General features: G+C 34.5%; 1 protein-coding gene across 1 annotated transcript in view; it reads right to left on the bottom strand.

Moving 5' to 3' along the window:
• The window catches only part of cnsta (consortin, connexin sorting protein a), a 59,968-nt gene that overhangs the window by 12,058 nt on the left and 23,099 nt on the right, over window positions 1-24,811 (bottom strand). The window contains exons 4-9 of the mRNA XM_692809.9: window positions 23,177-23,207; window positions 21,546-21,632; window positions 21,336-21,447; window positions 18,604-18,625; window positions 18,400-18,481; window positions 7,760-8,319 (exon numbers count right to left, since the gene is read on the bottom strand). Of these exons, the coding sequence (XP_697901.4) occupies window positions 7,760-8,319; window positions 18,400-18,481; window positions 18,604-18,625; window positions 21,336-21,447; window positions 21,546-21,632; window positions 23,177-23,207 (894 nt within the window). The remainder of the gene's footprint in view (window positions 1-7,759; window positions 8,320-18,399; window positions 18,482-18,603; window positions 18,626-21,335; window positions 21,448-21,545; window positions 21,633-23,176; window positions 23,208-24,811) is intronic.

Genomic DNA, 24,811 nt, shown 5'->3' with positions numbered 1-24,811 from the left:
GGGGATGATTGGGTGGCCGTGATGGGTAAGGGCCAATTGAAAAAAATTTGGCCAGGACACCAGGGTTACATCCCTACTCTTTACGAAAAGTGCCATGGGATTGTTAATGACCACAGAGAGTCAGGACCTCAGTTTAAAGTCTCATCCGAAAGACGGAATTTGGCGTCAACAACATGAAAGCATGGATCCATCCTGCCTTGTATCTACGGTTCAGGCTGGTGGTGGTGGTATAATGGTGTGGGGGATATTTTCTTGGCACACTTTGGGCCCATTAGTACCAATTGAGCATCGTGTCAACGCCGCAACCTACCTGAGTACTGTTGCTGACCATGTCCATCCCTTTATGACCACAGTGTACCCGTCTTCTGATAGCTACTTCCAGCAGGTGTTGTATTTTGCACTGTCTGTATGTTGCACTGTTGTTGTATTTGCACTATCTGTATTTTGTACTGTTTGGAGCCAACACCTAAGCTTTTCACTCATCATAGCACACGTGCTGCTGATGATGTGACAATAAAAGTGATTTGATTTGATTTGATTAACACGCCATGTCATTAAAGGGTCACAAAACACCAAAACACATTTTTTGTGCTGTTGACAGACGTATATGTGTTCCACACTGCTAAAAACACTATTAAGACACCTATATTTCACTAGAAAGTGTAAATTGGTTGTTTTTGCGTTATTTCAAGCAAATTCGTACTTCCGGTTTGAAACTAATTTTTGAAGCTGCGTCACGGTCATGACATAATATCGTTGTATTCCAGCGTGCAGACTGGGCGTCTGTGCCAGAGTGAGTCTTATTACGTCTTACAGTGTGATGTATTAATGCATGAGTAAGGCTTGGTTTAAACCAATCAGCGCGCTCTATTATGCAACTTTATTAATATTCATTGCTGTCAGAGTGTAGACGGCAGAGACGCCACGTTGTGTTGGCAAAACAAGTGTGAAGTGTTGCTTTTATAGTTTGCTGCAGTTAAGTTTTGTTTTCATTTTCTCTCTGTGAGATCTCAGCTGGAGACACGCGTGGATTAACAGTGTACGCAACGCTCGACAACAATAACTTACGTGTCTAAGGAGGATTATTGTTTACCTGAGAGCTGTTCTCATCTGCAAACGCTGAGATACGGATTTGCTTGTAGTCTCCTCTAAATAAAGACGCGGCTCTAGTTGCTGTGGATTGTCCTGTCTCTACAGATTTGGTAAGTGAGCGACCAGTGCTCTTTGTTTATTCAGTTCGTATTTTATTCGTATCAAACAAACTATTGCACGAGTGTAAACAAGTTAGCACTAACAGTTACAACCAAACTATAACCTCGTGTTGGATTGTGTGACCGGAATAAAACACGCGGCTTTCTGACACTACCTGCCGTGTGCATCTAAGTTTCCGGGAAATGCTGAGTTTTTTTTTCTCTCATTCGCCGTGCGGTATCAAACATTGCATGAAAAATACACGCTTAGAGCAGTTCCTCGAATCAAATATCACGTTTGTCGGGAGGGAAATGAATGAATTCCCTGAATGAAAGAGCCAAACTGCAGTTAAAGTCCACCATTTAATAATTTGGCAAATAATTCGACTACAGATGTCCATGTAAACACAGTCACATTGTCCGCTGTGGTTGTGTGTTTTGACTCTGAAATTCAGCGCGCCCAAATAGACACTCCCACACCAAGCCTCTTTTCTTCCTCCGACACTCCCCCCTAAACAGAGCTGGACACGCCCACTTTTCTGACTTTTTCCAAAGTACAGGTGTGAAAACACCCTGCTGAAACGAGGGGGTTTCATGGCCCTTTAAGCGCCAATAATTTCAGACTGGTTTCTTGAACATGACAATGAGTTCACTGTACTCAAATGGCCTCCACAGTCACCAGATTTCAATCCAATAGAGCATCTTTGGGATGTGATGGAACGGGAGATTTGCATCATGGATGTGCAGCCAACAAATCAGCAGCAACTGTGTGATGCTATCATGTCAATATGGACCAAAATCTCTGGGGAATATTTCCAGTACCTTGTCGAATCTTTTATCATGAGTGATTAAGGCAGTTCTGAAGGTAAAAGGGGGTCCATCCCAGTACTAGTAAGGTGCACCTAATAAAGTGGCCGGTGAGAGTATTTCAAATGAAAGCTTTTATTTATTTATTTATTTTTTTTGAACATTCTGTTCTTTAGAAAAATCTGAACCATGTAGAGAAGCTGTCAACATCACAAAAATATTCAGCCACACAAACTTTCTATAATAATATATTGAAATAAAAAAGCCAGAAATAACACATGCTTATCATCGCTAAAGAAAACTCTAAAGCTAAAGAGGACTCCTTGATCCCCTCCAATGCTTCCGAAACCATCTGATGATATAGCAGACATACGGACATCAGCTAAAGTCTATCTGTGGTCATTCAGCATTAATAGCCACAAAAGGCCATAATAAGTCCAGCACTAACCAGATCACGAAGATCGATTCTGCACACACTGAAATAATATCATCGATCTATTAATGCACTTCCAAGATGCTGCCATTATTTGTGATTCAACAGAGATTCAACATTTTTATCATGTTAATGCATCAATTCCTCAAATAATCACTTTAAACCTACAGTGGATATACAAACAGTTGTCACTAAATCACTAAAACTCTATCCATCTTGCAGAAGAACATTGTCTCCGAACTAAGGCCCCGTTTACACTAGTGCGTTGTAGTTTGAAAACGCATAAGTTTTGCTACGGTTACGCCATCCGTCCACACTACGCCGGAGTTCTCGAGCGCCGAAAACGGAGCTTTTTGAAAACGCTGGAGAAGCCGTTTTCATTCTGAAACGCTGCTCCTCCGTCTCAGTGTGGATGGGGAAAGACGGAGACATCTGAAAACGGAGGCGGGGCTGCAAACGTTCGCCTATCTGATTGGGGCTTTTCCTCAATATTAAGTAGCCTAACACACAGTTCAGTCCTGCATCCTCTTCTTGTAAGTTAAGACCTGCAAGTTTGATCAAGGCTGCAGTCTCCCCCTTCTCAGTTTGATATGGAAAACATACAGAGGACACGGGTAAATCTTCAAAGGGAACAGTGTACTTTATAACTTCATTCACATCACCTTGGTTACGTTGTTTCACTTTCTCAACAATAAAATGTAAACAGGATTTAAGGAACTGCCTATTTTCATTTTAATATTAGCAACTAAACAGACAGCAGAAATGTTGAGGCGCCGTGCTGCATGAGCGTCATCTTCACTGTGTGGATATTTATAACAAAACGGAGCCGATAACAACGGTCTCCTTTCAATTTCAGTGAAAATACGAAACACACCCTCTCTTTTGCTGAATATCAGTTTTAATAATCGATAATTATAAAAGTATAACATACAATAAGTTTATACATTGTAGGAAATAAAGGCAAGCGATCAGTCAATGTACCTGGATTAATCATTAACTTATCTTTGCGCTTAACCAAAACATGTTACCCGTGAACAAGTAACTTAATAGATTCCAATGACCAAGTCAGGGAATTGGCCTATGTCGTTAGATAAAGACAACAACATGAATGAAATATCACGTTTAGCAAATATAGTGAGATTAGATCCAGCGGGAGATGCTTGATGAGCAGTCCGACAAGCAGAGCTCTCATCTGGGTAGAAATGCTGGAGCGCTTGCCCGAGAGTGTGTGTGTGGTCACGTGATGTGCGTTTTCAGTGTTTTGGTGTGGACGGAGAGCTGTTCAGAAACGCTGGGTAAAACGCGAGTGTGGACGCGGATCGTTTTCATTCTACAACGCCGTTTTAAAACTAAAACGCACTAGTGTAAACGGGGCCTAAGAAGTTTTATGCCGATGTCCAGCTTTGTGTGTTTATGTGCATCAAGTCTTTTACAGCTGAACTAATAAATAATACTTGAATATTGCATGTTATGATAGAAACATCGTTTGATTCATGATTTCCAGGTTAGTAAATTCTGTCTGATAAAAAAAAAAGCGTCAAAACTTGATTATGCTGAGCACAACTAGATCCGCAAGCACGTCACGTTTCTCAATATGCTCTCGACCTTTCCAAGAAAAGGAAACGTTTAGACAAATACGTTCAAAAGTCAAACCATTTTAACTAGCTAACAGATCTGACAACTGACGGCACAGGCTGAAGGTCACAATCCACCTGCACACTGATAAACAGGGCTATGCTGAGTCACAATCACATGCAACATCTGTTCTGGCGCACAAAATAATAGTGTATTTTTATTTTTTTTTACAAATGTATTTACCAGCTGATGATTTTTTTTTTCCTACAACGATGTCTCTTGTACATCGTCTTATCATCTTTTGGGGAAAAGCCTGTGTCATTTCTCGGTCGAAAAAATGTCTGATAGAAGAGATTAAAGCCAAATGGGACTACTCAAATCACTCTGATGGGCCTCTTATATACAAAAAACAACAACATCCCATTTAATAAGCGCAGACACGATCAATAAGTTAAAGTTGAAAACCATTGCATCTGAAGCTAAATCTATCTGTTAATGGATAGGTAGTTTATTATTAAATAATATTAAGTTACACAGTGAGTTTTATTTTGACGTGTGACTGATTTTGTTTGTAATAACTGGAGATTATAACATTGTTGGGCAATAAAATCATTTTTAACACATAGTTTTTTATTGTTATATATGGTATCATGCTTTTTCTTTATTAAATATAATGTAAAAACTACAAATTTTGTATATAAAAATAAAATACATTCTTTATATATAAATAAAACAACAGACATTTGTAGAAAAATGTATTAAAGATGACTTTTATAAATGAATAGAGACTGATACTTTAAGATGCAAGATTTAATGTAAGGTATAGGATGAAAGAAATGTTTTGTTTTTGTGAGATGTTTTGGGCGACGCAGAGGCGCAGTAGGTAGTGCTGTCGCCTCACAACAAGAAGGTCGCTGGTTCGAGCCTCAGCTCAGTTGGCGTTTCTGTGTGGAGTTTGCATGTTCTCCCTGCGATCGCGTGGGTTTCCTCCGGGTGCTCTGGTTTCCCCCACAGTCCAAAGACATGCAGTACAGGCGAATTGGGTAGGCTAAATTGTCCGTAGTGTATTAGTGTGTGAACGAGTGAGTGTGGATGTTTCCTAGAGATGGGTTGTGGCTGGAAGGTCATTCACTGCGTAAAAATGTGCTGGATAAGTTGGCGGTTCATTCCGCTGTGGCAACCCCGGATTAATAAAGGGACTAAGCCGACAAGAAAATGAACGAATGAATAAAGCTGTTTTGAACATTCTGTTCTTTAAAAAAATCTGAAAATCGTAGAAAATTTGTCAACATTCGGTAAAAAAAATAAAATAAATAAATAAAAAAACAGACACATGAAACACTAATATTAAATGTTGATGCTGAATCACTGATATGTGTTGGCTCGCATTGAGTCACAGTTCTACTGTTCAATTTCAATTTCAAAGGTTTATTTTGTTTTGAGCAGCTGGAAGGGTATCTGCTGCGTAAAAAATATGCTGGATAAGTTGGTGGTTCATTCCGCTTGCGGTTACCCCTTTTTAATCAAGGGATTAAGCCAAAAAGAGAATGAATGAATAATATATATAACCCTAAACTATATAATCCCAACTCAACATTGCAGATCCTGCAATGTGACTATTGTGTATGTGCACACTGATATCGATGCTGAGATGATATATTGTGCAGACCTACTTTACTTTACTTTTTAAATCTTTACATCTTTTTCAACCCGTTTTAACACATTTGTAATCCGTTTCTACACATTTAAATTTTTCGTTGTTGTTTTTCCCCCTTTTTTTGTTGCATATTTTGTGATTATTTTGATTCTTTCAAACTTTTTGTTATTATAAAACACTTTGTTTAAATGTCTGAATTGTGCTTTATAAATATTAGTTTTTAATTTGCAGAGCAACTGTTTTTAACAATATAAACAACAAGAAATTATTGAGCATTCATTTAAAGCATTAAATTTATATATCAAAAAGAAAATGTTTTTTTTTTTTTAAACTGCAATAAGATTTATTAATGTTATTATTGTCTTTTTGTATACATTCTTCCATTAAATGCAAGCTTGCTGATCTTACCTAACAAAAATATTATAAGCTTCCTACTGCCTCCAAATGTTTGAGCAGTATAGTGAAAGAGAAGCAAAATCAAGAAGCCTAATGCTGAAATCAAGATTCTCCCCTTAAAGCAGCAGCAGCACATCACATGTTTGTGACTGGAGCACAAAGGCCTTTAAGACAGTGGATATTTTGCTGATGAAGGTTTGCATTGTGCTGCCAGAGAGCAGCTCTGCAGAACCCATTGTTGATTGTCTGATGGAGGGCGGAAGTGTCATCATCACATCACACAATCATCATATTCAGGGGAAAGTTCAGTCTTCAGGTCACCCAGTTTCTAAAATCACTGCTGAAATTGCCATATCTATTATTTATCACGTATGAGCTTATCAGATGCTGCATCACTACAGTGACTTACAGAAATGCAGATTAAGTTATAACCACAACCTGGAGGAGAAATCACATAAAAAGAACACAGAAAAAAAAAAAAAATGATAATGATGCTAAAATAATCTAGGTTGTGGAAATTAAAAACTCATCCAAAACAAAAAAACATGATTGGCTATGCTTGCCAATTTGGAAATGTGGTTCAAGCAAATACACACACTACCTGACAAATCTCTTGTCGCCTATCCAAGTTTTAGGAACAACAAATAATAACTTGGCTGCATCCATACATCTCTGCAATGTGTTCGCGTGGGTTTCCTCTGGGTGCTCCGGTTTGCCCCACAAGTCTAAAGACATGCGCTAGGTGAATTGGGTAAGCTAAAATTGTTCATATTGTATGAGTGTGAATAAATGTGTAAGGGTGTTTCCCAGTGATGGGTTGCAGCTGGAAGAGCATCTGCTGTGTAAAGCATATGCTGGATAAGTTGGCGATTCATTCTGCTGTGGTGACCCAAGATTAACAAAGGGACCGAAAAATGAATAAATTTATGTATCTATATATATATAGTTATAGTATACTATAGTATTATAGTTGAAACAAGACTAATTAAACTAATTTATTTTTCCTTGATTTTTATTTAAAAATAAGTAAATGAAGTTTCAATAACCTGGAATTGGAATGAATAAAGTATAATTATTTGACTGTTTAATTAAAAATAAAATATGTTTAGAAGTCTTGCAAAACAATAAAAGAAACAAATTTGAATCCCTATATTTCAACTTAAAGTGATTAAATGAATAGAAAACAAAATATTTAACTAATTTATTTTATTCCTTCATTTTTACTTAAAAAAATATTTATACTATTCAATTAAAAATAAGCAATTTTAAAACTTTTTAAAATAATTGTTTTTAAGTCTTGCAAAACAATAAAACAAACAATTCAAACAATGAAAAAAAAATTAAACTAATTAATTTTGATTATTATTTAAAAATTACTAAAAGTTTCAATAACCTGGAATTGGACTATAAATATATATATATATATATATATATATATATATATATATATATATATATATATATATATATAAATAAAATTTTCTGACTAATATATACTTTATTTTTATCTAAATAATATATATTTATTTAGATAAAAATAAACAAATATATATTTTACTTGCAAAACATTAAAACAAGCACATTTTTAATTGCTACATTTGAACTTAAGAGCTCTTAAGTGAATAAGAAAAAGTCTCAAAGAAAAGTCATGACAAGCACAAACTCATAATGGACAGACTTTAAAAAAAATCAGTCACTCACCTCTTCCACCTGTATGCGTTTGGCCATATCATCCAGCATGGCCACATTCATAAAATCTAGCCCGTTTCCATTCTCCTCCATCTCCATCTCCGCCGTAATCTCCAAAACCTCCTGCTCCAGCGCTTCCCCATCTTCTCCTCCTCCCTCCACCTTCACCGACTCCTCAACATTACCTCCATCGTCCATCTCGGTGTATGGGACGTCCTGCCCCGTGTCTACAGTGATCCCCGTCCCCTCCATCATAACTGCAGGGCCGATGTTGTCCGTCTGGGGCCGCTGGTCTGATGGAGAGACATCCATTGGCGCCTGTGCTTCTGCATAGTTCTGTGAATCTGGTACATTGACTTTCTGCTCACAGTCTGGAGAGGAGGAGCTGTCCGTCACTGCTGAGGGGGAAAAGGAAGTGGGCATGGCCAACAAAGACAGGGTGGGTGTAGTGGGAGTGGCTGTTGAGGAGGGTGTGTGGTCATGCTGCCGTTGTATGCCGGAACTGCTACAGTCTTCAGGCTGACTGAGCTCCTGCTGTGCTTCAGATGAGCTCGGATCCTCCATAACATTCCCTGTTTAATATTAGAAGAAAAGTTTTTTTAGTTCTACTTTATTTAACAATATTTAACTTTTTTTAACAACATTTAACATTAATAATTTTCTATGTTATAAGAATAATAGTAATAATAATAATAATACAATGTATTAACAAATGTACATTTTACTCTTGACATTACAAAAATTACAGGGTTTCCGAAGGTTGCACCAAGTACAATTTAAGACTTTTAAGACCTTTTTAAGACCACGAAGATTGAAAATTCAGACGTATACAGCAATAAACGCTAGGATTTTTTAATGGCCAAGCAGAAGTTTTTTTTCTTCTTTCTAATTAGTTATTTCTTATGCTTCATATTACTTATATAATAACTTATATATTTTAAATAAACTGTCAAAACAAGTAGAACCTAGATGTGTACAAAAACTGTTAAAAAACTAAATGTATGCACAACAGACTGCTCTAATAATAGTTATTAATATAGTTTGGCTAAAGATTTTATTGAAATGTATTGTTGGTGACTGGATATGTGTTGGATCTTTAAGGTAGCTTTACATTTATTTATTAATTTTTCTACTGCTTAGCCCCTTACTTATCAGGGGTCGCCACAGCGGATTGAACCTCCAACTACTATAGCATATGTTTTACACAGTGGATACCCTTCCAGCTGCAACCAAGTACTAGGAAAGATAGCTTCACACAAAAAAAGGACAATTAAGACCCATTTAAAATGATTTAAGACCAAAAAGGCAATATTTCAGTGAATTTAAGACTTTAAGAGCTAAAATTGTGTTTTTAAAATGTAGGACTTTTTAAGACCCCGCGGATACCCTGAATTAGAGAGCTATTTTAACTCAATTTTGCAGCATTAAAAAAATGTATGTACATTTCACTCAAGACATGTTACAAAAATGTGTCCTCCATTTTTAACAGAGCTTAGAATTTCTTCATAGTTTCACACAATGTTTATTACCCACATTTATATCAAATAAGAAATCTAAATACATTCTCACTTGAAATAAACCTTTATATGAAGTGGCCTTAACTAATATGCACTTACTGCATTTACTGTGTACTTATGCTTGATTAAATACATGTATGTAATTACATCTGTAATTAACTTTAGTAATAACATTGGTAAATACACTTTTGACCATCACTTACACCTTAACCCACCCTTAAACCTACCCATACCAACAAACCTTTCCATAACCTTACCCCTATCCCAACTCAAAAGCACCACAAGTGTTCTCAAATACATTATAAACACAGTAAGTACATTGTATCTATTTTTTGATGTAAGTACATAGTAGTTAAGGACACTTGATATAAAGTGGCACCATCTTTTCTTTTCTTATTAGGTAAATAGCCATTTTTGCTTTTCCAACAACAAAACTATTTGAGAAAGATATTTAAGAGTCTGATAAAAAAAAATGTTTTCAAACTAAATTATTTATTACATATACACAATAGCCCCTTTCACACAGTGATAGTGGTAAATATCCGAAAAATTACCAGAAAGACTTTACCGGTAAATTCAATAAATGTAAAAGTTCACACAGGCAAGAGCATTCCAGAATTTTTTTTCCATAAAAGACCGTTCACACATATATTCTAAAATACCAGTAAATTCTGAGATCATTAACCAGAAATGGCCTCTAAAGGGCTGCGCTTGTATTAGTAAACATTAAAGGGGTCGGGCTTTTGTTGGTGGTTTCACTTTTATTTAAAGTTTTAGCATTCATGCAGCTGCTTTTGTCCCAGAGACATCCAAAGGTAGAAGAGCGAACCGCAGCTAAATGTTTACACATTAGGCTACATTACAAATTCTGTGGATGGATAAGTATTGTAAACAACTTAGATGAAAACATGGAGGAACACTTTCATTCACCCGCTGCTTCATGTGCACAAGCGTCAAGCAACTGAAGCAGAACTTGAAGGTAAACTCACAGCGGTTTATCATAAGCATTTTATCGACAATTGTAAACAGAGTGTATACAGAATGAACATAGGAACGTTATCTGACTAACATCCTGCAGCTAATGTATCTAAGAAAATATTCAGCAAGGCTTTTATTTTCACAAACAGTGCGGATGTGAATGCGACTTGTTTTGATTGGCCAATGCAGACAACTCATGTTAGCATGTTCCATGCATAAACAAACTTTCTCTAGTAATTTTCCTTCACATAGAGCAGCGCTTGGGCAAATTACCAGGAATGTTACAACTTCTCTTTCTCGAAAATTGAACTAATTTACCCTTTTTTTCAAAAATGGCCTGTTCACACATGACCCTATTTTAGAAAATTCACGGAAAGTTTCCAGAAAGATCTGTATGTGTGAAAGGAACTATTATGTGCGTTAATAATTTATATATTTTAACTCTAGCTTTATGTTTAAAATATAACTAAATAAAATAATATTTATAAAATAAAACAGTTTTACTATTGAATTAAAATACCTAAAAAACAAAACTTATGGAAATTAATAAAACTAATCTAGTTTATTTTTCACTAAATCAAAAATAAATGACAAGCATTTTGTTGCTAGATGTAAAAAAAAAATGCAGTCTTTATATTTTTAAACTGCTAATACTAATACTAATACTGCTAAAACTTCAATGCTTTAATGTACACACACACAACATTTTTGGACAAATTCTAAACATTTCATAAACGTTTCATGAAATTAAATGGTCATATAAAATAATGAAATTATTAATGTATTAAATTTTTTTTCAATAATCTAAATAAATGAACAGGCTGATGTAGATAATGTAGATCAGGGGTGCTCAACCCTTTTCCTGGAGATCTACCTTCCTGCAGATTTCATTTGCAACCCAAATCAAACACACCTGCCTGTAATTATCAAGTGCAGTTCAGGTCCTAATTAATTGGTTCAGCTGTGTTTGATAAGGATTGGAGCTGAAATCTGCAGGAAGGTAGATCTCCAGGAACAGGGTTGAGCACCAATGATGTAGATTATAATACGAATATAGGTGTAATAATGAATATAATATGCAATAGCCGATTGGAATTAAAAGGGTAGCAATTTTAAGGCTGTATCCAAAATTGCCCCTATACCCTTGAGCAGCCATTTCAAGTGGTGTCCGACATCATAGTGGAGATTAAGTGCACTCAATTAATCCCAGAATACTTCGTAATAATGAATCTAAAACCCAATACACTCAACAGCTAGAAAATACCCATAATACACTGTGACAGTTTACGTGGTGAATTAATTTCCGCATTTGATTACAAGATGTCATTTAAAGCGCAATCCTATTGGTGTAGGTTTCCAAATAAAACATTATTTAGTTAAAGCAATGCTTGTATGCATGACAAAAATCAAAATACTTTGTTTCATTACTGAGAGAAAACAAGCTGAGTGTTGAATAACTATGACAGGGTCTGACCAAGAGGTTTAAAATATAATCATTTATAAACCAGTGAAGCACAAATACAACAGCATACCTTCAGGAGTGCTCAAACTCACTCACCTCACTCACTCACTCACTCACTCATTTCATTCACTCCTTCAAGAGGATTATACTAGTTGACAAATATAAGGAATAGTGAATGAGGGTATATAGGTGATTTTGGATACAGCATTACACTTTTCAATTTAGTGCAGCACTGACACAAATTAGTTTGAGTACTAAGATGACATGGGATTCTTGATGTCCCTGAAGCGCACCTGCAGCACTCAGTCTGATTCCTTTAAGTTGAATGACCATCAGACCCTCGTGTTCAACATAGCGAATCAATATTAGACGATCAATCACTATCAATAGAGCCAGACCCTGTGGTCTGAAGGCCTACCGATCAATAATGCAGAACTCACTGATGACTGACTGCCGTCTACTCTCTGTGGGGCCACGGAGTGACGACAGGCTGATAAAACCACACTCTCCCTGCTGAATAACTACAGTTTAAGGCAGGTTTTCCAGAACGTCAGTCAGACATGGTTATGAAGTTCATTATTGTCTTTATTAGACACTGTTATGTCAAACAGATGCACTCACTATCCAAGTATCCATCCTGACTTTAAGTGAATCTTTTCAATGTTCAAAAATATTATGTATATTGTTGGTATGGAAAAGTATTTAGACCCCTAAATATATCACTTTTTGTTATATTGCAGCCATTTGCTAAAATCATTTAAGAAAATATTTGTTTCCTCTTAATTGTACATACAGCACCCCATATTGACAGAAAAACACAGAATTGTTAACATTTTTGCAAATTAATTTATTATTGGGGGTCTCTGCCATTCCCCCTTGTAGATCGTCTTCAGTTCTGTCAGGTTGGATGGTAAACGTTGGTAGACTGCCATTTTAGGTCTCTCCAGAGATGCTCAATTGGGTTTAAGTCAGGGCTCTGGCTGGGCCACTCAAGAACAGTCAGGGAGTTGTTTTAAAGCCACTCTTTATTTTAGCTGTGTACTTAGGGTCAATAGCCCCTTTCACACAGTGATACCGGTAAATATCCAGAAAATTTCTGGAATGACTTTACCGGTAAACTCAAAAAAGCGCTGTTCACACAGGTGAGGACGTTATGGAATTTTTCCGGAAAAGACCACTCACACATCCATTCCAAAATGCCGGTAAATTCTGACATCACTAACTAGAAATGAGCTCTAAATGGCTGGGCTTGTGTTTGTAAACATTTGACTACATTACAAACTCTGTGGATGGATCAGTATTGTGAACAACTTCGATGAAATATAGAGAAACACTTTCGCATGTCGGGATGTACAAGAAATGTGTGTGCGCTTATCGGCTGTTTCACGGGCACACACAAAGCTTAAAGGTAAACAAACAACGGCTTATCATAAGCATCTTATCGATAATTATTTACACGATTGGCATTAAGATGAACATATAAGCGTTATCTTGTGTTCCATGTATGAACAAACTTTCTCCAGTAATTTTCCTTCACATAGAGTAGCGCTCGGGCAAATTACCGCGAATGTTACAACTTCTCTTTCTCGAAAATTGCCAAAACGAATTTACTGTTTTTTTTTTTTTTCAAAAATGGACTGTTCACACATGACCCTATTTTAGAAAATTCACAGAAAGTTTCCAGAAAGATCTGTATGTGTGAAAGGAACTATTATGTGCATTAATAATTTATATATTTTAACTCTAGCTTTATGTTTAAAATATAACTAAATAAAATAATATTTATAAAATAAAACAGTTTTACTATTGAATTAAAATACTTAAAAAAAACTTATGGAAGTTAATAAAACCAATCTAGTTTATTTTTCACTAAATTAAAAATCAATTACAAACATTTTGTTGCTAGATGTAAAAAAATGCAGTCTTTATGTTTTTAAATGAATGTACTGCTAATAAGTAATACTTATAAACATATAATACTTATAAACATATAAGCGTTATCTGACTAACATCTGACTAACATCCAGCAGCTAAATATGTCTGGTAAAATATTCAAAGGCTTTTATTTTCATAAACCGCGCCGACGTGAATGCGTCTGATTGTTCTGATTGGCTAAAGCAGACGTCTCACGTCAGAACGTTCCAGACATGCACGCGCTCTTTCGGGCAATCTTCCTTCTGCATTACCACAGCGCAGCATTCTGGCAAAATACCGGTAATATTACAACTTCTCTTTCCGGAAAATAGCCAGAACGAATTTACCGGTATTTTCAAAAAGGGCCTGTTCAAACATACAAACCAAAGGTCTGTATGTGTGAAAGGGGCTATTGTCTTGTTGGAAGGTAAGCCTTCGACCCAGTCTGAGATCCTGAGCACTCTGGAGAAGGTTTTCGTCCAGGACAGTCCTGTACTTGGCCTGTACTATTCATCTTTCCCTCAATTGCAGCTAGTCGTCCAGTCCCTGTAGCTGAAAAACACCCCCACAGCATGATGCTGCCACCACCATGCTTCACTATTGGGACTGTATTAATCAGCAAGTGATAACAAGTGCCTGGTTTTCTTCACACATACAGCTTAGAATTAAGGCCAAAAAGTTCCATCTTGGTCTCATCAGACCAGAGAATCTTATTTCTCACCATCTATAAGCCTTCAGGTATTTCACACAGGTGAAAACACCCTGCAGGCTTTCATGTGTCGGGCCACTCTGCCATAAAGCCTCGACTAGTGGAGGGCTGCAGTGATGGTTGACTTTCTACAACATTCTTCTATCTCCCGACTGCATCTCTGGAGCTTGACCACAGTGAACTCTCACAGAGGCTCTTTTCCCCTGATAGCTCAGTTTGGACAGATGTCTAAACGTCTTCCATTTAAAGATTATGGAGGCCATTGTGTTCTTAGGAAACTTAAGTGCAGCAGAATATGTTTGTAACCTTGTCCAGATCTGTGCCTTGCCACAAATCAGTCTCTGAGCTCTTCATGTAGTTCCTTTGACCTCATGATTCTCATTTGTCAGACATGCATTGAGCTGTAAGGTCTTATATAAACAGGTATGTGGCTTTCCTAATCAAGTCCAATCAGTCTAATCAAACACAGCTGGACTCAAGTGAAAGTGTCGAACCATCTTAAAGCTGCGGTCACACTGCACTTTTCTCCCCATAGACTTCCATTCATTCGCAACCGAAAACATAAGGTCATGCGGCAAGTTTCGCAGACCAAACATGAACCAATCGCTTGCTTCTTTAAATGTCTAATTATCTTGTTTAATTCCGCCCCTTTTTACAGAGCCATACAGGAGAATTTCATAAGCTTAAACTCTAGTGTTACAGCGGCATAAGGATGATCAGAAGAAATGGACAGCACCTGAGTTAAAAATAAGAATGTCACACAAATAGGATCTGAATACTTAGAAAAATGTGTTTTTTCAGTTTTTCTTTTTAAATAAACTGCAAAAATGTCAACAGTTCTGTATTTATCTGTCAATATGGGGTGCTGTGTGTACATTAATGAAGAGGAAAATGAACTGAAATGATTTTAGCAAATGGCTGCATTATAAAAAATAAATAAATAAATAAAATCAAAAATTAAAAAAATTAAAAATCAAAAATTAAAAAATGTAAAAAAAAATTAAAGGTAAAAAATTGAAGGGGGTCTGAACACTTTCCGTACTCACTGTATGTAAATAAGGGCTGACCAGTAGCTTTTTTAGGCTATCCTAAAAACAACTTTATAAAAAAAAAGCTAACATATACCATAGGAACAGTATATCAGAAAATTTCTGCAGTTTTAAAACCATGACTTTTTTTAAAACCATGGTAAACCTTGAAACTAATTATGGTCCCATGCCTACACCAGAGAATCAGAAACCAGAGTTCAAGCCGACCTCATCAGAGGACATGATATTAGGATGAACTTTTAGACCGGAATTCTGCATGAACCATCAGGTCCAACACTATCAATCTCTAACTTCAGCATCGGAGAGTGCAAAGGCAATAAAGATTCCAGCCTTAACAGACCCCAGAACAGCTGCTTCAAGACTAAGAAAAAGAGTGTGCGGTGCTGCCATGCCTGGAGTGTAAAAGTGAAACCGGGTCATGCAACTTAATGCGGGTAACAGGGTGTTCAGGTAACAGAGCCAGCGAGAAAGAGCTCATCAATAAAGCATGCTCTGGAGGGACAGCAGGGAACTCTAACTCTGTTTGTGTTCCTCAAGACGGCGACATGGGGTTCGCCCCGTCCACAGATGAGGAGACAACCTTTCTTCAAAAGATGTTTTCAGGCGAGACAATATAGCAAGAAAGACCTGTTAGATGCACCTGTTAACTTTGACATTTTCAGCTTATTGGCTTTTTATTTTTTAGGAAATTTTTTGTAATGTTTTTCTTACACTGTCAAAAAGATCTGTTCAATTCATATTTTTAATATGAAGCTGTACAATATTATGTTTGTACATATACATTAGATTAGTCAGTACTGAAGCCAAATCTGGAGGTTATCTGACAGAATAATTTACGATAACGGTCCAAAAACAAGTACAGCTAAATGTAAAGAAAAATGTTAAATACTAATAAAAAAAGTGGGAAAAAAAACAAGTCGAAAAATTTGGTTGAAATTTTGTAGGTTGTCATTTTTTTCTGCAATATTTTGCTTGAATTTAATCGTATTATCTTTCAATTTCTAAACTTGTTTGGTGACTAAATATTATTTTAATAAATATATCTGTTTAATAAATCTGTTTTGTTTAAATGCACCAAAATGCATAGCCTATATTTACTGAAAAATGGACAAACATATTCATTTTCAAAATGAGGTGTACTCAATTATGCTAAGCACTCACACTATGCTAGCCGAACTGTGCCCAGGCCCGTTTCCCAGTTCGTTTGAGAAGTGCGAGTGCTCTGAATTGGGCTCAGGCGCGGTTCAGTTAGGCTTTGGCATGGTACACTTATAGTGTAAGTGCAAGCGCGCCTGAGTCTGAAACTGAAGATGAGACGTGACTTTTAAGTTACTGTTTGATATGGAGTTATTAATCATTCTTACAGTTCAATGAACACAAACTGTCGTAGATTATTAAAGATGCAAACCCCTAGCAGCACATCAGCTGCACCTTTAGCAAACCTCCTAATTTCTGCAGAAGGAGGACTTTATGATTATTTATGAGCGTCAAAAGTGGCTTGTCTATTCTGCAAAATATTTGACTGCGTGTCACTGCATCCCAAACAACTAAAACGATATAACTATAGAGATCTCCTCTGTGCTGAGCGAGAGCGCTTCTTATTGAACAGCGCATCATCGATGAAGTAAGCGTGCTCAGGAGCGAATGCAATGTGAAGAATAAATAGAAGAATAAATAATAGTTTAAACATGAAAAACAATTACTTAAAATCAAAATAGTATTTTAAGACATTTTATTTGCCCAAATAGGTGCAGACTTAGTTTTTCCAAACGTTAACAGTTAAGGTTCAACTACGGTAAAATAAATAAAAAATAAAATAAATAACATGCGTCACTTTTTTTAAGATAAGATTTTTATTATGCAATTCCTAATGCAAGCAAATCAACCAGGAAAGTACAGTGATAACTATCTATTTTTTTTCCCCATTTTGACCTGAAATCTCGCCTTAATATTTTAAAGGATCAACATCAACAAATTAACATTAAGCTATTATCGCCAACACTATGCAAATGTATCCAATAGTTCACACTTTAGTTCAGTAAATAGAGAAATAAACTCACCTGAGCTAGAAACTCACCGTTTATGTTAGAAATGTACATACATTAGCACAAATTTATTAAAACGTTGTCTCATATGCATATTTAAATTTCAGAAAGCTAGTCAAATAAGACTTTTTACATGCAATTCCTAATGTAAGTAAATCAACCAGGAAAGTACAGTAATAACTATGTATTTTTTTTAACCCTATTGACCTGAAGTCTTGCCTTAATATTTACAGTAAATGATCATCCTCAACAAGTTAACATCAAGCTAGAACCTCCAACATGCAGTTTTATTTAATTGTTCTTACTGTAGTTCAGTTAATAGAGAAATAAACTCACCTGAGCTAGAAACTCACCTTTTATACTAGAAATGTACATACATTAGCACATATTTAATAAAACATTGTCTCATTTGCATATTTTGCATATTTAAATTTTGGAAAACTAGTCAGTCAAATAAGATGTTTTAATGCAATTCCTAATGCAAGCAAATCAACTCAGGAAAGTATGGTGATAACCATGTATTTTTAACACTTCTAACTTGAAATCTTGCCTTAATATTTTAAAGGATCATCATGAACAAATTAACATCAAGCTAAAACCTCCAAAACTGCGCAAATGTATCCAATAGCTCACACTTTAGTTCAGTAGAGAAATAAACTCAACAGAGCTAGAAACTCACCTTTTATGTTAGAAATGTACATACATTAGCACAAATTTACTAAAACCTTGTCTCGTTTGCATATTTAAATTTCAGAGAACTAGTCAAATAAGATTTTTTAATGCAATTCCTAACGAAAGCAAATCACCAAGAAAGTATGGTGGTAACTATCAATTTTCTAACCATTTTGACCTGAAATCTTGCCTTGATATTTTAAATGATCATCATCAACAAGTTAACATCAAGCTAGAACCTCCAACACCAAGCAATTTTATCCAATTGGTCTCATTTTAGTTCAGTTAGTAGAGAAATACACTCACCTGAGCTGCATGAAAGCACGTGCGTGTTCAGGTTTTGCTCTGCTCTGATCACGCTGTTCTTTTGCACTTTGGACGCTTCACTCTATGAACAAACACACACATGACACTGACTTTCACGCACTGTGTTCTTTAAATAAAAATTAATTTACCATCATTCCCGTTAACATGCAGCTTTAACCACTAGCATCTCAGAGACCGTCGTACCTGCTCGATGCTCCACGCAGGTCTGAAAAAAACAACAGCAGAAAGAGTGAAGAGTCAATCAAAATTCATCTTAAGAAGCTGCAGTATCCTTATTTTTGTTTTTTTCTGGACGACGTGCATAAAAGGGGACGCAAATCTAAGGTCGCTGCGCTCTGAGGGAATCTAATATTAGCACGGCACATTTCCCATACTGAAACTCTAGCGCTTGTCTCGAATTGCTGAAAGCACAGCAACGGCACATATGCTTAAACCATTACAGGACTCCCAACTGCAGAAATGAGACACAGACGAGGCTAAATTTAGGAGGGGAAAGGGAGAAGCTCAGGTGTGGCTGTGGGTGAAAGTGTCTGCTGCCCGGAGGAACAGGACAGAAAGGCACAGCTTTTGGTGCGGATTCAAATTGTTTAGTGGCTCGAAAGGTTAAACATTTACTTGTACTCCATTTACAGTGCAACAATTGTCTTTATTTATTTATTTTTTCATGGAGATGAAGCTCTATGGGACACCTGGGTTGAGGCAATGCATGTTATAAAAGAGGATATGAATATTTAGGAAAACCTTTGGGTGAAGTGAAGTAAACTTTCAGAAAGAAAACAAGTGCTATAATTACATGATTATTAAAATAATGTTGATCTAATTTTGGTGGCTGAAGAATAATGCGGCATACAATAATACATATAATAAATATAAAAAAATGCTAAACAATTGCTGTCTGTACTACTGTAGTATGCACATTATAAAATCCATAAACAACCAAACTAACAAACAAATAAATAAATATGCTATTAAACTGCTTTCTGTGTATAATCAATATGAAAAAAAAATTATAAAATAAAACAGGCTGAACTACAGCAGAATGAATAAAAATAACAATATAAATAATAAAATAATAATATTATATTTAATTAAACGTATAAAAAATAAACATGCAAATACAAAATAAAAAAACGGTGCGAACAAAACAAAACATGGCGTTAACCTGCCCTGTCTATGCAAATTATAAAAAGGATTAAACAAAATAAAACTGTCTGAACTACCACTGAATGAATAATATTATAAATTAAATGTAATAAAAATAAGCATGCACATAAAATAGGAAGAAATAGTGTGTACAAAACAAAAATAAAAAATGGTATTAACCGACTCTGTGTATAAAAGTTATTAAAAAAAATCTTTTAAATAAATAAACTGTCTGAATTACCACAGAATGAATAATATTTTAAATAACAACACTACTAATACTACAAATAATAATAATAAATTAAATGTCACACAAATAAAAATGCAAATAAAACAATAAAAAAAAAATAGTGTGAACAAAACAAAACATGGTGCTAGCCTGCTTTGTGTGTATTAAAATTATGAAACATTCATTCATTCATTTTCTTTTTGGTTTAGTCCCTTTATAAAATCCAGGGTCACCACAGCGGAATAAACCGGCAACTTATCCAGCACGTTTTTTTACAGCGGATGCCCTTCCAGCCACAACCCATCTCTGGGAAACATCCACACACACTCATTCACACACATACACTACGGACAATTTAGCTTATTCAATTAAATGATGAAACAAATAAAATTAAATTAAACTATCTGAACTACCACATAATTAATAATAATAATAATAATAATAACAATAATAATATAATACAATATTATAATATAATAATAAAATGTAATGAGCTGAGTATAAAATTTCTGTAAAACTTTAATATAATAAAAACTGAACTACCACAGAATAAATATTATTATAACTAATAATATTAATAATAATAATGCTAATAAAATACTAAAAAATAGTGTGAACAAAACAAAACAATGTCGTTAACCTGCTCTGTGTATAATTTTATGAAAAATTTAATTAAATAAAACTGTCTAACCTAACACAGAATAAATATTATAAACAACAACAATAATAATAATAATAATAAAAATAATAATAATAATAATAAATTCAATGTAATAAAAATAAACTTGCAAATAGAACAAAAAAACGGTGTGAACAAAAAACAAAACATGGCATTACCCTGCTCTGTATGTATAAATGATGAAAAAAATTCTATTAAATAAAACTGTCTGAACTACCATAGAATGAATAATATTATAAACAACAACAATAATAATAATACATTTAATTAAATGTAGTTAAAATAAAACTGCAAATAGGAAACAAAAGTGTGAACAAAACAACACAAGGTGTTAACCTGCTCTGTTTGTATACAAATTATAAAAACAAATTAAATAAAACTGTCTGAACTACCATATAATTAATAATATTACAAATAATAATAATAATAATAAAAATAATAATAGTTATTATTAATACGTAATAAAATAAACATGCAAATAAAATAATAAGAAATGTCAACAAAAAAATTGCATTAACCTGCTCTCTCTCCATATATTAAGAAAGAATTTAATTAAATAAAACTGTCTGAACTACCACTGAACAAATAGTATTAGTAATAATAATAATAATAATAATAATAATAATAATAATAATAATAATAATAAAATTTAATAAAATAAACATGCAAATAAAATAATAAAACATGTTCACCTAATTTGTGTGCATTAAATGATAGAATACATTTAAAAACAATTGTCTGGATAAACTAGTGTAGCATGCAAAAATAAATAAGTAAAGTAAAGGGAAAGTAGATAAAAATAAAGCACAGTTGGCCTGATCTGTGTGTCAGCTGTGATGTAGCATGCGTGTTCACTGCACTCACTGTCTGTGTGTTCTGCAGATGTGTCTCAGTTTCTCCAGATGTTCAGCATCCGGATTACGGTCTCGCTCTCCTCCACCATCCTGACACCGGCCAACCAAACCCAACCTCTTCTCTATACACAAAAGGCAAAAACATCTTCAAACATCCTGTCAGGGCAAAAAAAAACAAAAAAACAAAACCTTCTCTTAACATTAATGAGAATCCACTGACCCCACTGCATCTGCAGAGCACTGAGGTTGAAGAGCAGACGCTCATGATAGAGTCTCTCCAGCTGAATGAAGCGCACCGCTCTCTCATCTGGAAAACACTTTAGTTAAGGCAAATCTACAGGAAGAGGGAAATCCCAAAGCAGCAGTGCACTTTACCACACTGAAAGCAGAGACAGATTGAATGAAATACTATCATATACACAGCAATAATCTAAATATCGGCACCTATGGTAAATATGAGCAAAGAATGATGAGGGAAAAAAAGTCATTTTTGTTTGTGTTGATTAAGTACATTTGAATAATTCTGCAGCTGTGATGTTTTGGCCACTTGAACCATCATCCTGACAAATAAACACCCAACTGCAAAGTCCAATTCCAGACTGTTTCATAACACTTACAGTTGACTGAGGTGTTTTTTATTTTCACGGTAGTTATAAAACAAATTGCAATTTTCAGTGTTTTTGCTTTTCTATTATTAATTCCTTTCATTATTATAAAATTCTACACTTTTTTCCCCCCAAAATTGTTTTACCCATTGTTATGAATGACTAAGTGAGTTTTATCTAAAATATAATTTATTCAGTGAAATGCTCAAACAACTACTCATGACCTTGAAATAGTAAAACAGCAAAATAAAATAATAATAACAATATAATCTAGATAATGGAGAAATAACGTTATGGAATAAAAAATAAAAGCAAATATAAACTATGTAAAAACTCGCATGTAAAGTCCTGTGATACAAAAGATCCTGGTTAAACAAAGTCCTGTTTCTAACCACCTAGATGCATCAGAAAAATGTAAATATCAATGGGAAGTGGAATTCATCAGGCATATGATTAACCAAGGACGAAAAAAAAGGAGGAAGACGAGTATGGCTGTATTTCACAAGGGTTCTGACACATCAACGCGAAGCAGAAGTCAAACTTAATGAAACATTTAAGGGCACATGCTGAAAGGCAGAGGAATGCGCTGTCTTTGACAGCTCGCGACTTTATCTGGCACTTTCACTGATACATTTTCATACACATCACTACTCCGATTTTAATATGATTAAGACAATACTCTTATTAAGAGTCTATACCATGTAAAAATGGATTTTTGATAACCATAAAGTTAAATAAAATAAATAAAATAAGTAAGTTCTCAAGTAAGTTCTCTCAGCACGTTTATTAAATATCTGCAAACATATGGTATTTTTTATGCTCTAGAAGAGTGTTTCTTAACCATGTTCCCAGAGGACCACCAGCTTTGCAAATTTTCCATGTCTCCTTAACCAAACACACTCGATTCAGATCCTCAGACTGAAAGACCTGTTATGGGTGTGACAGACAAAGAAGACATCTAAAACATGCAGTGTTGGTAGTGAACACTGCTTTAGAAAAGTCAAAAACTAGGATATAGCACCTTTAAAGCATATTAGCGGATATCCTAATAAGATAACAACTGTCTAGAGTAATGCATTGAATACATACATCTATATCTATAAACTATTCAAATATCCATGAGCCTGTTACAATAACAAAAGCAATGGGGTATTAAATGGAAATTGATAACATCAATAAAACAGCAAATTTGGTTTGAACACACTATTTCACAGCCACTGTGTATTAATATAATAATTAAGGATACAGTCCTCCGCATGCATAAAGGCCTCTGCTATCTGTAAAAGAACAACAAAGTTTAGCCTGGAGTTATTATGAATTGAATTAGACAATAAATAGCATCATTAGGTTACACTGGATAACAATTGTTACATTGTTATGTTATACATTGGAGGTCAGGTCATTGAAGTATATTAAAAAATGTTGATTCATATAAATCTATATGAACTACTAATATTTATAGGATTACTGATGATAACTGATAATAATCATTGCTAATAACTTAATGACAGTTATTGTTATAATGTGTACCCCCAATAATATGCAGATGTTAATGTAAAATGTTAAACAAAAAAGTAAAAAAAAAAAGTCATGATCTTTGTGGATAAAGTGGAATAAAACAAAACATAACATAGAACATAACACAAAACAAAACAACAAAACAAAACACAAAAACAAAACAAAACTAAGCATAAAATAAAACAAAACATTAAACAAAGCAAAACATAATACAAACATCAAACAAACTAAAATGTAATCCAAAGTATAACAAAACATAACAAAACCAAAAATAAAATAACAAAAAACAAAACATGACACAAAACAAAACAAACAGAAAACAACAAAAAATAACACAACATAAAAAAATAAAACAACAACAAAACAAACAACATAGCATATCACAAAACACAACACAAAACATTAAACAAAACATAAACAAAAAACACATTAAACAAAACAAACAATATAAAAAACAAAACAAACAACACTAAACATAACATAACACAAAAAACACAAAACATAAAACTAAAAATAAAAAACAAACAACAAAACAAACATAACAAAACAAAAAATAAACAAAAACAAACAAACACAACAAAAACAACAACAAAACAAACAACAAAACTAAACAGCATAATACAAAACACAACACAAAACATAAACACAAACAAAAACAAAACACAAAACATAAACAAAACAAAAAATAAACAACAAAGCATAAGCATAACACAACAACAACAAAAATAAATAAATAAATAAATAAATAAATAACTAAATAAATAAATAACTAAATAAATAAACCAAAACATAAGACAAACAAAACACTGTAGACTAAGCAGTATAAAATCAAATTAAACAAAATCTAAAAGAAATGAAATAAAAACAAAACAGTGATGACATGACCTGCGTGGTCATAAAAATAACATCAGATGAACCACATCCATTCATTCATCCTTATATGTATAACATTTTTGTTCCATTTAAAACATCTTAAATGAACAAAAGTGATATAAATGAGAGAGGTTTGTCTTGTAACCTCATATAACCCTCACTTCAGGATGATATAAAACCTGCTGAGCCAGTGATGTTCTTGTAAAACCTGTAGACTATAAGGTCAGGCTTTAACAGAGCTTGACCATGCAATATGCTGGTCATCGTGCTTTCTATTAGATCTTTAATGTGCTGCTGCTATCAGTCAATATTATCGCCAAAGACAAAGGCAACAACATGCTAACATGAGCTTATTGTTGAACAGCGTGGTGGCGTACAGGCCAACACATCTCATGTTCTGCTTCAGTCACATCAGTGAGGAGTGGTGCACCACCTACTGGAAGTAGACAACCTCACAAGGGTCCACCATCACAGCAAAAACGACACTTTT

Source organism: Danio rerio, chromosome 17 (assembly GCF_049306965.1).
Source record: "Danio rerio strain Tuebingen ecotype United States chromosome 17, GRCz12tu, whole genome shotgun sequence".
NCBI classification, from domain to species: Eukaryota; Metazoa; Chordata; class Actinopteri; order Cypriniformes; family Danionidae; genus Danio; species Danio rerio.
This window is presented reverse-complemented; position numbering and strand designations above follow the sequence as displayed.